Here is a 14,416-nt window from a genome sequence, read left to right on the forward strand (position 1 = left end):
GAAAGATAACAATGATTTTCTTCACACAAACCTCATCTACGGCATGTTGCAGCTAGTTTGTGGAGAAGGGAAAGAAAAAAAAAAAGCTTGGCGCTTGGCGAGTTAATAGTGATTGCTGCATTCCTGGGCTGAAAATAATGAAAGATACCAACACCCCCCCCCCCTGACACCAGCAGCAGCTCTGCTGTCAGATACAGACATGCCACCCTGACTGCATCAGGAGCTGCAGCTCATTGTGTCATTATGTGAAACTTTATTTTTTTTCATAGGAAGCATAAAAAAACGAGCGAGGCTCTGCTGTTGCAACATGCTTGGTTGCATTTATTTTGGTGTATGTTTTGCATACTGTTGATCCAGATTCCTTGGCTTGCTGATAAAAGCCTCACATTGTCTCGGCGTCCTCAGAATGGGCTCGGCGAGTCGCGCTCCGAGTCCGTCATCTCGGTTTCGTCACGCTCCTCCAAAGTGACATTCCTCCTGCTCGCCTTCTTTTCTCCCTGCTTCTTATTTCCTGCAATTAAAGGATGCGTGCATGCAAGTTTTTCACGATTCAAATCACATTACACGTCCCACCGTATATATTTTCCCTTCTTCCTTTTTTTTTTTTTAACCACATTGTCTTTTGTTGTGCGGCTTGTCTTTATCCAATCTGTGTAGGTTTTTCCAGAATCCTTTGTTTGGGGGAGGAAAAAAAAGGAGCGATTTGGAGGAAAGCGCATCCCGCTAAGATCAGGTTGTTAATACCCACCCACGTACCCCAATGAAACAATTTCAACACACTGTATTCTCTCCGCCTGACACACACACTTTTCCTTAACAACTGTTTTGTTCGTCAGGGGATGGATGATTTATCCTGTGACGAGGGATTAAATCTGCACAGAAAAAAACACAGATAAAGAGGCGCATCTTTCAGAAAGAGACTCTTATTAGGAGCAGTTTGCCTTCGTTTCTGTCAGGCGTCACTTCCTGGCTCACCTGCAACTCTTTCCCTTGGGATTCCTCTGTTTAAAAACCCCCAGTAGGACATGCTGACCTTCCTCACCCCTCGCTCACAAAGCCAGCTCCTCATCCTCCGTCTCACGCACACAGACACTCCCCTCCCTTCACCGCCCGTCTGGCTGTATTAATTGTTTATTTGTTGCGATCCACGAGGCAGAAATTAGAGTTTGATTATTCGGTCATGTGAAAGGCCGACCCGTCCGGTCTGCAGTGGCAGAAAAGTCATTTTCTGTTAAAGAAACTGCTCCGCCTCTGATGCCTGTTGATTGTCTGGCGGCTAATTGGTTCTGTAATCTAATAAAGCGAGAGCTGAGAGCGGGCCGGTTCGGACACAGGTTGATTTCAGAGGAGTTTTGAGGCGTTCGGAGAGGCGAGGCGCGGCGCAGCCTGCACGCCGGAGCCGAGCGGATGTTCGTGTACATGCGTGGGAGTTGCAGCGTGTACAGTGCACGCCGCGCACTTTAAAGGGGGGTGACTGTTGAGAAGCAGAGTGTTTGCGGTGTGAGAACGTTGTTGTTGTCTTTTCGTCTTCCAGCGCTAACGGTTCTGGTGTTTGTCGGCGCAGCGCGGCAGGCGGAGGCCGAGCGGCGTCAGGCCTTGATGTCAGCTGACCCGAGGAGGAGACCACTTGCTTCGCTGCTATTTCTGTCTTCTTCATGTGATTATAAAACAATTAAAGACTCAGGAGCTGACTCTCGGTTCATCATGCCCCCCTTGTTCCTGTTTTCTGCCTCCTCCAGCACCACAACATGGACATAAATGATCAAAATCACCGTCTTTTCAGATGGTTCTAGTTGCTTATCTGCATCCACAACATGTAAAGTCTTTTTAAGGAAGTGTGTTTTATAATTTTTGGGGAGTTTTATAGAACTCTCTGAGAAGACGCACTGCAAAAACACAAAATCTTACCAAGTATTCTTGGTCTAGTTTCAAGTGTGAATATTTCAGTAAACTTGAAATAAGGCAAAACAATCACAAAAGTAGCTTTTCTGCAAGATATTGAAGCTATTTTAAGTCAATAATTCCTTAATACTGATGGTTTAACAGGAAGATTATTTCACAGTATTTTTCCCGGGTTGTAAGTGAAATAATCTGCCAGTGGAACTTGTACTTTTTCATGAATTTAAAGGAACTGTTTGCTTAAAACAAACTCGTATATCTGACTGAAAGTTACTTTTAAGTCAGTTTTGTCTTACTTCAAGTATACAATGTATTTGCAGTAGAAAGTAGGCAAAGTGTGATTTTGCAGTGCCAGTATTTCAATAAGAACAAATTGGATCCCATAATTCTGAATTTTATGGGATTTCTTTTTACTTTTCTAGATCAAATTTCCTCAAAAAGAGAAACCCCCCTCCTCAATTTGTTCAGTTTTATTTGACTTTATTTCCACTTTCAGTGTCTGTCTGAGGCTCGTCTGCGCCCCCACTCACAGAGGCGTCTTTTTGACACATTCCTCGACGGATTTATTAAAATCCTCCGCAGCCTCTAATAAATAACACCATTATGTTTGCGTTATTGTGGGAGACGCTACAGAGTCGAAACCGGTGGCGGAGCTTAGCCCCCATGCTGTTTGTGTTTGCCGCTCAGACTAATTTGTATTAGGAGGCAAATAATCGTATTAATGCCCATTAGAGGCATCACAAGTGGCGAGCATGAAGACATCACAGACACCTACGTGCTGCGAGCGGCGGCGCGGCACGGCTTCGCGTGACTCGCTAAATAAAGACGCTCCTCGACGCCGAGCCAACTGTGATGTGTTTTCTTAGTCATGTTCTCCCTCCTTTGTGTGCTGATTGTTGGTGTCTTCTTTAAAGAAATGGGCTTAATGAGACGTAAACGTGAGGCTTTTACTCAGCAGGCCAAATGTGATACACAGATAAGCGTTACCTTTGATAATGCACACTCTGCAGGTGGTGCAGATATTCTGTCATTTCTCATGACGTCTTTACAAATGTGGCCATCAGGCATGAAAAAAAGAGAAAAAAAAGATCCTGCCTGCGCAGTCCAGAGGCCTCAACAGAGCTAAATCTGCATTCAGAACGTGATTATGACAGCACAAGACTAGTATGTTTTAAAACCAGCTTTCTCTGCTTCAAAGCCCTTTTTTTTTTGCTCCTCTTTTCTGCGAGATACAAAAACCGCTATATGTTAATTGATAATCAGCAGTGTTGATTCAGTGGTGCATTCAGTGCAAATCTGTGCCCTTCTGGATGTCAGAGGGTTTCCGCGAGCCGCGCTCGGTGCCAAAGCCTCGCCTGGCAGTGGCGGCACCTGTTGGCTGGTGCCAAGGCCTGGCAGGGGTTATCGGCGCTCTCTCTCTGATGGCGCCCGACAATCGCTGTGGAAAATGACTGCGGCGGTTTGCGTCATGCCAGAGAGAAAAAGAGCATTTGTCGACAATGGCTTGCTTTTCACCGTCGCTCGGTTACCGAGAGTGGCCGGGAGGAAAGGGGGCGTAAGAGGGGGGGAGAAAAACCTGCAGAAGACGTCAAACGTGGGAAAACATGTGAACATGCGTGATGTTTCTTGCAGCAGTGCTGTGAAAGTCGAGGTACCGCAAAACGGGAGATGCAGAGGGCGTGATGAACTGGAGCAGATATGCAAAAAAAATAAATAAATAAAGCTGCATGAAATCAAATTTAAGTAATTAGTGTAGTGTTTACTTTCTGTTTGAGGGGGGAGTGGGAATTCATCGTATCGTTTGTCATTTATCGTGATAAATTTCTTGTCATGATGAGAATTTTAAGTTATCATTGTTACAGTACATTCCAGCTAATATTCAAGAACCCCCAAAGGTATCTGGGTTGTTGGTTTTTACTATTTTCTCCACTATTTATTTATTTATTAGATATCAATAATTGTGAGCAACTTTGTGACACAAATCAGACTTCTTCATGTGATTCGTGGCCTGAAGAAACGAAGTACAATTTTTCTCGAGCAGAATTTGCATTTGTTGGGTTTTGAATGCAGAGATGTTGTCAGGCCTAAAAAAGAAGTAATGAATAGTTCTTATTGTCACCAGAAAATATTGTGATAAAACTTTAAGTCCACACCGCCCACCACTTATTTCAGTCTATTGTCCGTCTGTCACAATCTGCAAAAAATGTCAACACTTTTATGTAAAATTTGGAAGAATTGTTGCCTGTTTTTGTTACTTAAATGCCTCAAAATGCAAAAATCAGAGAAAGTAAACATTTGCTGTTGTTCTGTATTTTTTCAGAGCTGCATGTAGATGTTTTATCCTGAAAGAACTTCAGCCTTGTTTGGATTTTAGGTTTGAAATCGCTCCTTTTTCTGATCGAAATGTCTCACCTGGTGCTGAAAACGAGTTGATTCTGGTCTGCGACGGCACACAGCACAGCCGTGTAACCACACTGCACACCACAGCTGTGCTTAGCTTACAGTGTTGGCAGTTTTCTGAAACCCTGAGCATGGTCGAGATAAGAATTGATAGGTGAATCTGTGTGGCGACCTCGGTTCGTCACTGTAGACATTTTGGTCGGGAGGGGGGTCTAAAAAAAGTCTTCCTTCCATTTCCTTTCAAAGAAAGCCACAGTCGTAGGTCTCCGTTTTAAATTCAGACGCCCCCGCAAAACTTCACACTGAACCAGGTGTCAACCACGCCATTGTTCCATCACGGGTCCGAAAGGTGAGTTTCACATTGTAGTTTTTCCGTTTAAAAGTGTCGGCCTTCTTCTGCCTTTTACAAACGTATTTGCAGGTGAACAAACTTTTGACCCCGCAGTAGAGGTGGGCGGAACAATGATTTGGTTTCTCATGTGGCTGATGATATAGCTCAGTATTACTTTATCTGCATCTTGTTGCTGTACCTGTTTCTCTTTCAAATTAAGTTTAATTGCATCTCAACTCCAGAACTGACCGCCTTTCTTTACAGTCATCACGTCGCGTTCCTTTCTTTGCTGACTCAAGTGCTTCCTCCTCGTTCTGAGTTGATTTATACGCCCCCCGCCCCCAGGTCTCGTTTTGTGCCCTGCAAAGATTTATTGACATGTACGAAGCGACTCGTACCCGCCTGACCTGCGAGGTCGCCTCAGAGCCTCTGGTTCTGACGCTGTGATAGGTGCGCAGGCTTCCTGTGTTCTGTTGGTTTCCTGTTTTTGTTCTTGCGCGACCTGGACAGACGCGGCTTCTCACCTCTCATTTGTTGCAGCAATTAAGGGAGGAAAGCGCACTCGTCTTACATGGGTTACAGATTTGCGTGACATCATAAGAACACATAACAAACAACATTTTAGATGCTTTTTCTCACCTGAGCATGCACATCTTCAGCATTAATAATCCCACAGTAAACTGTTATTATAAACCCACCTTTTAATTACATACAAACAGTATATCAGTGCTTCTGTTGTCTGTTTCAACAGATTAACTTTTTTTGAGGCTTCTGAAATAATTGCACAAGTAACAACATCAACGACCAGCTGCTCTCTGAACGTTTTGTCCTTCTGAATGTTTGACAGTTCAGACTTTTGTTGACAACGTCAACAGAGATTATCCTGCCTTATATTTTGGGATAATCTACTTTGACATAATGGAGAGCGCAGGTTAAAGTTTATAAGGTGTTATGTTTGCATGAAAGAAAGTTTAACTTAATGCAATAACGTGTAAACATAAACTTGGATATATGCAAAATATAAAATATGTATCGTAGCTTTAAGGTGGCTCATTTTCCTCAATGTTTGGCTCATGGAAATCTATTTCTGGGCCACCTTTGCACAATAAATGCAGGTAAAATAAAAATAGAAAAATGTTTGAATGAAACAAGCATGAAAATAACACACAGTCTTAATAGATTGAGGTATTTGGAGTCTGTGTGTGTGTGTGTGTGTGTGTGTGTGAGAGCATCTGTGCTGCTGCCCACTAATAAATGCAGGACCGCCTTACTCTAATCAAGCTGATTAAAAAGCTGAAATCACACCGACAGTGTGTGTGTGTGCGTGCGTGCGTGTGTGTGAGTGTGTGCGCGTGTTTAGGGTTTTATAGTTGTTTATGTGAGTGAAATGTGTTTTCTTTCTAACTCAACTTTTTTGAGAAATATGTCCAAACAAATGGCTGTTTGTTGGTCTCTTTCTCTCACATACACATTCACTCTCTTCCAGGGGCGGACAAAGGTTATATGGGGGGCCAGGGACCCACTGAATTGGCCACCACAGTGCCACCACACGTAATTGAATTGTTCTTTTCAATCAAATCAATGAAATTTTATTTGTATGGCACATTTTAGCAACAAGGCCTTTCAAAGTGCTTTACATCATAAAAACACGAAGTCACCAACTTTTATGTCATGCATTCTTTCCATACTAATTGTTTTATAGTTAATTGGTAAGCTAGCAGTGAACTCCAGCTTTAACTTGAACTCTTAAACTACAAGTAACAAATAAATTACTTATTGAGATTTTTTATAAACTATTAGATTAGTACCGTTATGGAAACATAATTGCAAAACTATGGAGAGTGTTTATTGCATAATTTGTGTAAGAATTCACCTTGTGATGGTTGATTGCTAAGGCAGCTTAATGCAACTGAAATTTTACAAAATTAAAGCAAAAATAAGCAGTTAAACAACACTGTATTTATTCATAAGTGAAGATCTTTGTAAAATATAATTAAATATTTAATAATATTTAACTATTGTGAAAAGAGGGAACAAAATTAAAGCGACTAAAATTGTCCGTCCAATTTCTGTTCATGCAGTAGCATTAGCAATGCAGGCTAGCTAACCGTAGCAGAGTGGCATTTGAAAGAAGGCGGTCTATGTTTTCAGCGTTATCTTGATTTTATTCCTCTGGCACTAACATCACAGAAAGGTCAGATAATAATTGTGGAGAATGTGTAATGTAATTGTGATCAGTATGTTGTTTTATAAGTATAATAACATAAATTCCTGCAGCGATGATTCACATGTTGTGAAACGTCAGAGCATCTATGCTCACATATTTATGTTATTTATAGTCACTTGTGCAAAACTGGTTTAATCACAGCTAAATCTTGTAGAAAAAAACTGGTTTTAACTTGGTATTTTACAAATAAGACAATCTTTTATTTAATATTTACCACTAGGAGTCAATATCTGATTGTGTTGCTTTTGAAAGAGTTGACAATCTTCCAAAGCAAAGAAGATCGTAATACAGTCTATAAATCACATTAAATTAATAGTTTTTTATTATGAAAACTAGCCTTTTGGTGCAACGTACATGTATTTGCATTGAAGTTGTTCATACAATGATCACTGTCAGATTCCTTTTCTGAAAAGAAAAAAGAAAACTTAGACATAAATTATACTGTAAAAATGTTGCAAATGTTTTTGTCATATTGCCGGCTCTACTAGCTAAACGCTGCATCTCAGCAATTTAGAAAAAGACAGTTTGTTTTTTCCCACGCTTACAGGAAAAACAAATTATCCAGTCAGAAAATATAAACACACATTACTCCTTTTAGTAGCAACATTCCAGATAGGCACTGGCCTGGCTACCTCAGCAGACAGCCTGACTAATTAAACAGGGAATATTAGTTTGTTAGAAACTTTAAGTTTCCACATTAAAAACTTAAAATTGTCTACTAATGTTAGTGGGTGTTTGTTCTATTTTGCATAGTACTGTGTAAAAATGTGAATGATAACGTTCTTAAAGATGCATTTATCAATGTTTTACTATTTTAGCAACAGTATGGATAAATGTTGCTTATTTTGAATAAAATCAATTAGATTATAGATTACATTTCAGTTTCACTACCTGAGCAAATATAAAACCTTAGTAATTTTAGGTTATCATGCCAGGAAAATCTCAAATTCCTACCTGCTTTAAAATATTTTTTTTAACATTTTAAAACTGTTTACGATTACAATCTCAAAATTACAAGCTGATTAAAAGTCAGGCTTATTCTTATTAAATTAGAAAATCCAGATATAGTTCAGTATTTTTCAGTGGGGTTCTCATAAAAGCAGTTAATATGTTATCTGCAGTGTATAACTTCCTACACGTAATTATTTAGTATAAGTAAAGAATAAAGTGCTAATCTGGAAAGTGGCTAAAACCAAAAGTTATGTTTACTGTGTGAAAAGCAACTTTTAGTCTCAAAAACGCGTTAGCTTATTTGAAAACTATTTCAAGAACCATTAAACTGTGTCAAGTGTGTGAAACCAGTAACTATGTAGACAGGAAATGGAGGTTGGAGGCGGTGCGCCGCCAATATTCTTCTGGTGTGAAACATTAACTGAGAACGGAACAAATAATCACCAATCAGAAAAACATCGCAAAAGAAAAGTAAGGCAGTTTAAAAATGTATAAATTAAATTTTAGTAAAAACATTTTCTCTGCTTTACTTTCATATCAGACTACAAATCCAGTACTCTTACATTCTGAGTATTTGTTTCAAATAGGAAGATTATTCCAGTCACGCTGCCTCCTAACTCATGTAAATTGATGTAAGAAACCTTGTAAGAAAATTACTTTAAGACATAAAGGTGTGTAAATTAGAATATCAGGACAAAACGTTCATTTATGTCAGCTTGAATTCATCAAGTAAATTATGTAAACTCATACAGTGTGATTTTAGGTGTTTATTTTGGTTCATTTTAAAGATTGTAGCTTAGAGCTAACGGCAACCCTAAATTCAGAAATTAAATATTGCATAGTGCCAATAAAAACGGAACTCTGTTACATTGTGGCTTACACAAAAACCATTATCTGGCATGATGGTAAGCCACCAAAAGTCATTCAAGCATATTGGTGGAAAGCTTAGTGGAAGGAAAAACTGTGGTAGGGGATTATGAAACACTGCCCAATAAAGAATTTGATTGAGATTCACAAATTGTGGAGTGCAGCTTCAATGCTTCATGTGTCATACCACTCTGACGTATTTAGGAAAAAAGGACTGAACTGAACCGAAAGTAAAACTCTGCATTTCAGTTTGAGTTCCCAGAGTCTGGAGAAAGAGTGGCGAGGCATCGGACCCAAGTTGCTTGAGATCCAGTGTGAAATTTTCCAGTTTCAGTGGGGATTTGTGGAGCAGTGTCACCCACTGGTGTTGCTCCACTGTGTTTTCATCGTATCCTCAGTTCAGAGGAGTCTCTGGCATCATTTTTCTGCACTTCATACTTTCCCTCCACTGGCTTTATGGAGATGCTGATTTTATTTTCCAGCAGGACTGCCAAAAGTACCAGTAGCTGCTTTAATGAGCGTCGCATTAACTGGCCAGCTCACTGACCTCATAAACCTCACAGAGAAACTATGGAGTACCATAAAGAGAAAAATGAGAGATTGCAGATTTAACAATGCAGAAGAGGTGAAGGCCGCCGTTAAATCAACCTGGGCGGGATTCTTTAAGACCTTAGCATTGCTACGTGCTAATCGCTTCCGCGCCACGCTGCATCGATGAATTCATGCAAAAATGGCGGCAAACAAATATTGAGCGCATAATCTGTCCAGAAAGCGCTATAAGAAATATTTCTGGATTATTCTTAAAATTTTAATAAACAAAGTATACCATATTTATCTACATTATTTAAAACACTATAAGAGAACAACAGGATACGAGAATATTATAATTCTCTTACTGAATAATAGTTGATGAATTTAGTTTGAAGATTATAATTCAGGCGAAATGATTTATGGAACTGTTCAATACGCCCCCTGGTGGACTGATCATGAACAAAACAAAGACGTTTATTTTTATAATAGTCACATCTTTTATTTGATTAACTAAATGCTTTATTGTACAAGACTATATCCCATGTTTTCATAAGAAACACAAATTTATTACTCCATCTTTCCTAATGTTTCATTACTGTACACAGGCAAATGTGTTTAGTTGATTTATTTTTTAGAAAATAATCATAACAGTCTACTGAAATGCGACAAAACACTTATTTCTATTTTTTGTTATTTTCTTTAAATCATATATTATTTTTATTATCACAGTGAAACACCAGAACAAATAAAATACACTCCCAGAAGTATTTCTGTTAGCACACGGGCTAATTAGCTGATTAGCCCGACAGATTCAAAATTATAATTTTTAAAACTGAATTTTGAGTTTTCATGACCTGTACGCTGTAATAGTCGAACAAAAAAAGAGTTACGATATGATAATGAAGTTTCACTTGTTAAATTGATTTAACTCAAACCTAAAGAAGCATGTCTGCAGACAAAGTAGGTGTTTCCAAAGGAAGGAGTTTCTCAAGAATAACGTCTGTCATTCTACTTTTTTTTTTGTTTGTTTTTAAATATTGCTAGCTTACTTCTCTGGCAGCGAACTTTAATTTTTAATTTTTAATTTTTTTTAGTTTCACAATCTTGCTGTTGTAACAGACTTATGAATGACTTAGATTAACTTGTTTACTGTAAATTTAGTTTATGTCAGGTGAAGTTACTGTTTGACACAGTTAAACACCACTCTCCATTTCAAAATCCAAATGTTTATTTTAGTTTGGTACTCATGTAAGGTTACAATCAACAGCCATAATAACACTGGTATGATGTAGGGTAAATATTAATGATGCTCATGACAGAAGGTATGCTATACACATTGAATAGCTTAGCAGTGATAAAGCATGTTGGTTTGTGGGGCCCTAAATGAAAATCTGCTTAGGCCCCCAAAAAGGCCTGGGCCGGCCCTGCCTCACGCCTGTAAAACCTTTTGAGAAAAGCCCACTTTAAAAAATGTGAGCTATCCCTTTAAAGCTTCAATATGTAACTTTTAGAAATATGTTTCTTCCGTATTTGTTAACGATCACCATGTTTTGACAACAAAAATATGAGACAGATAATCTGTGAAAAGATCGACCTCCACCATCCTCTCCTTGAGCTACTATTGCTGGATGAAGAAATGCTTCAATAACGACCAATCAGAGCCAGGAGGGGGGTCTTAGTGCTGTCAATCAATCTCATGTACTCGCTGCTCAATGTGCTAACGACGGAGAAACAACTTACAGTTACAAGCAAACCACAGTCATTGCTGGCCATGCTAATTAGCCTGAGGCTGCAGCGCTACATCGAGAGTGATTGACAGCACCAAGACCCTCCTCCTGGCTCTGATTGGTTGTTTATAGATAGCAATGAAGGCAGAGGAGCTAAATTTTTTCACAGTCTCATACCATATGGTCACAACAGAGTGACAGTGTCAACAAATAAGTAATAAAATATGCTTTTGGAAGAATTAAAGTGCTCTTGGGTGCCCCCCTCTGGCCTCTGAGGGTCACTAAGCGGGTCGCGTAGTTCGCTAATACCTCACCCTGGCTCTGCTTCATGCTTTATAATGTTTCTCACCCCCACCTAATAACGATATAGAAATAAATTTACCCCTCCTCCGCCACGCTGTTGGAAATGAGGAGGAGAAAGAGGGGGGAAAGCGCAGGCAGCACCAGCAGCGAGGAGAGCAGAGCAGTGAGGGGGGGAGTGATGAGTCAATACAACTAATAATTTAATGGGGACAGAGAGGGAGAGACGGAGTGAGAGGGGCAGAGACAGAAAGAAAGAAAGAAAGAGAAACAGAAGAGGAGCTCCGTCCGGACGCCAATACCCCATCCAACAGACAGGACGCCTCCTACTATCACTACCGCCGGGGCTGCTCTCGTATCCGTCCACATCGAGGGTTTATTATCGGCTGCTATCCGGACTGCTCGGCGGCGGTGTTGGATGTCGCGGAGCGGAACTAGAGCCGAAGTCGCCTCTTGACTTGTAACCGTTGCAGCGGCGGTTGGAGGCGGCTAAACCCGCTCCACTTTATGAAGCTAAATGTCGCCGGTTTTACCGCTTTCCGTTTTTTCTGCCGTTTGTTTCCTCCAGCTGGACGGAATTAGCTAACGTTCAGGGGCTCCGGCACTCACACAGAGAGACATAACCGCTCACCAATGTTCGCCTATCGCGGTCCATCTCGACCTCGTCGTCCCTCGCAGTGGCACACAGACGCCGGGTTGTTGTTGTTGTTTGTCCGCTGCGCTGCCAAGAAGAGCCGGAGAAAGCGTCTGGTTCAACACTGATTCTTTTTTAGCACAACCTCCCCGCTGTCATGCACACGGAGAGCGAGTCCGACTGAGGAGAGAGGACCCGGGAGTAGTTGTTGTTGTTTTTATTATTATTTTTTTTTCTTGTTTTAAAAAAAGAAATATTTTTCTACCCTGGCTAAACTTGAAGGAGACGCGTTTTCCAGGCGGTGTTTTATGCTCTCCAGTGCTGAAGTTCTCAGATTCAGGTTGGTGTGTTATCTCAGTATGACCGAGCATAGGGCATGCCACTGATAGACTAATACAGGTGAATTATCTCTTTATTTATGTTTTTAAAAAACCAACAGAATAAAACAGATTTGTGTCCAAACATTGCCAAAAAAAAAGAGAGAAAAAACTCAGCAGCTGTGTGCCTTTTATTTTCCTGTCTGTACAGGTGTCAATAAAAGTCAATGAGGCATTCGCTGCTTCTCCAAAAATGCTGCTGCTGCCTGTAGACCAGAAAAGTGAATCACACGGTGGATTTTAAAATGTTTTAACCTGTTATAAAGCTTATTAGTCACTTGCCATGTGTAAAAGAGGCAGTGTTTAGTTTCAACCAACTCCTTGAAAACCTGAGATGCATAAGTCAGGATTGAATTATTGCACTATTTTGTTTTTTGTTGTTTTTTTTCTTTGCAACTCTGCATGCGGGTTTTCATTGCACTTCACTCCATTTCTGCATAAGTCCACTCTTAGAATGTGATTTGAACTTTTGCTCCTGTTTTGTGTTTTAAGGTCATTTAAAAATCCTGACCTGGATCTGGACGGCATCCGGGTTTGGATTCCTCTCTGCCCTCCTCCCCTTCCTCCTCAAATTAGTTTGCCTCATTGCATGCTATGAATGGGGGAGTTCATGATCTTTTTTGCATGGGGGTGGATGATTTTGCCCTTTTCACTCTTTGAGCATTCCAGCTCACGTCCATCAGCTCCCGTTAACCTGAATGCACCATTACGTTTCCACCTCAACAAACGGCAGATTGAATTTTCACCACGATTCTGCTGAGTTGTAGCCGAGCTCTTGAAGCACCTGTGGGTGATGCAGCGTCTCCACATTCAAAATTTTGATGACTGATTAAGAGTCAGCAGTTGCCTGTTCTGAACTTTCCTCGAGCCACCTTTTTTTTTGTTCCCCCCCCCCACCCCCCCGCCATCCCTGGCTCGTAAACGTTACTGTTGTGTTTTTAAAATTAACACTTTCATTGTAAAACCTATAAATAAAGTTCACACCTGTTGAGCAGCCGACATGTCTGTCGCACCAGAGCGATGCCGCGGCCTCTCGCCTCCCTTTGCCCTCCAAGCTGCAGCATGAAGCCACACGAAGCAGTGACTCACACACCGAATTGAGTTAGTTTCCTGCAACGCTCTGCAGAACCTTGGGTGTTTTCACTGCATGCAACCAAGAACAATGTCGGGTGTTTGCACAGCAAATTCTACCTTCGTTACCCTTTTTTTTCCTCAAGAGTATCCGGCGGGACAGCCGTAAATGTTACATCATTAAAAAATATGAACATTCCAGCAGCTTTATTAGATTATCTTCATAAATGATCCAAAAAAAATTAGCCGCTGATGTCTTTTTTTTCCCCCCTTTCTGTTTATCCCTCCCCAGGTGATAGTGAGCTGAGGTGCTGAGGATGATGGACCATCTCAGCGAGTCGTGTCTGGGCAAGGAGAACTCGGAGCTAGTGGTAGGCGGCCTGGCCGAAGCCAAGGCCCCGCCGGCCAAGCTGCCCCGGCTGGAGCAGAACGGCAGCCCCCTGGGCCGGGCCAGGCTGGGCAGCGCCGGGGCCAAGCTCGCCGGGGTCCCGTACAAACCCGCTGGCCACCTGCTGAAAGCCTGCCACAAGAGAGGTAGGAGAGAATGCAAATGGTCAACTTTTTATTCAACTTTTCCTCAGATGTTTTTTAAAATCAGTAAACAGCTTATTGTGACTGAGCCTGTCACAATAAGCAATGCAACAATCAATCCCATGATGAATTGAAATGAGATGAATAATAATTGTTAATATTGTGGAAAAGTTGACATTTTGAAAAATATTGCAAACATTTGACACCCAATACAAAGTAGTTATTTGTACATTACCTGCCACTTTAGCCTGTTTTCCCTGTCAAAGCTGAATGATTAATACTTGTTTTAAACTTAATTTTGGTTACAGAGACTTCATAATCCATTTTAATTATTGTTGTTTTGTTTATTTATTTTAAATATCTAAATGTTTTCCAGATACAGTGTAAAATGTTTAGAAATGAAAGTTTTTTTTGTAATATTTGAGACGATCTGCCTGCATTATTATATCATTATTATTATATTGGTTGAAAATGGTCTCAAAATGACAATATTATCATTTATCATAATAATTTCTGGGACAGTTTATTTGTTGTCGAGACTGTCCTGCCCAGGACATCGTTAAATATTTC

The 14,416-nt window shown here is 40.6% G+C and overlaps 1 protein-coding gene and 1 long non-coding RNA gene across 6 annotated transcripts in view; one reads left to right on the forward strand and one right to left on the reverse strand.

Moving 5' to 3' along the window:
* satb1b (SATB homeobox 1b) overlaps positions 1–14,416 on the forward strand; it is an 84,282-nt gene that overhangs the window by 3,920 nt on the left and 65,946 nt on the right. For 4 of the 5 annotated variants that reach the window (XM_008431192.2, XM_008431190.2, XM_008431195.2 and 1 more), the window contains one exon: positions 13,608–13,849. In XM_008431192.2, coding sequence (XP_008429414.1) covers positions 13,633–13,849 — 217 coding nt within the window. In that variant the 5' untranslated portion in view covers positions 13,608–13,632. Of the gene's footprint in view, positions 1–11,112; positions 12,208–13,607; positions 13,850–14,416 lie in introns of those variants that run through there. The other variant, XM_008431191.2, reaches the window with a different exon arrangement.
* LOC103477859 (uncharacterized) lies at positions 296–11,952 on the reverse strand. The gene is made up of 2 exons (XR_535709.1): positions 11,865–11,952; positions 296–511 (listed from the first exon to the last, which is right to left on the reverse strand). It is a non-coding gene; the product is annotated as an uncharacterized LOC103477859 (long non-coding RNA).

This window comes from Poecilia reticulata, linkage group LG16, assembly GCF_000633615.1.
Source record: "Poecilia reticulata strain Guanapo linkage group LG16, Guppy_female_1.0+MT, whole genome shotgun sequence".
Classification (NCBI taxonomy): domain Eukaryota; kingdom Metazoa; phylum Chordata; class Actinopteri; order Cyprinodontiformes; family Poeciliidae; genus Poecilia; species Poecilia reticulata.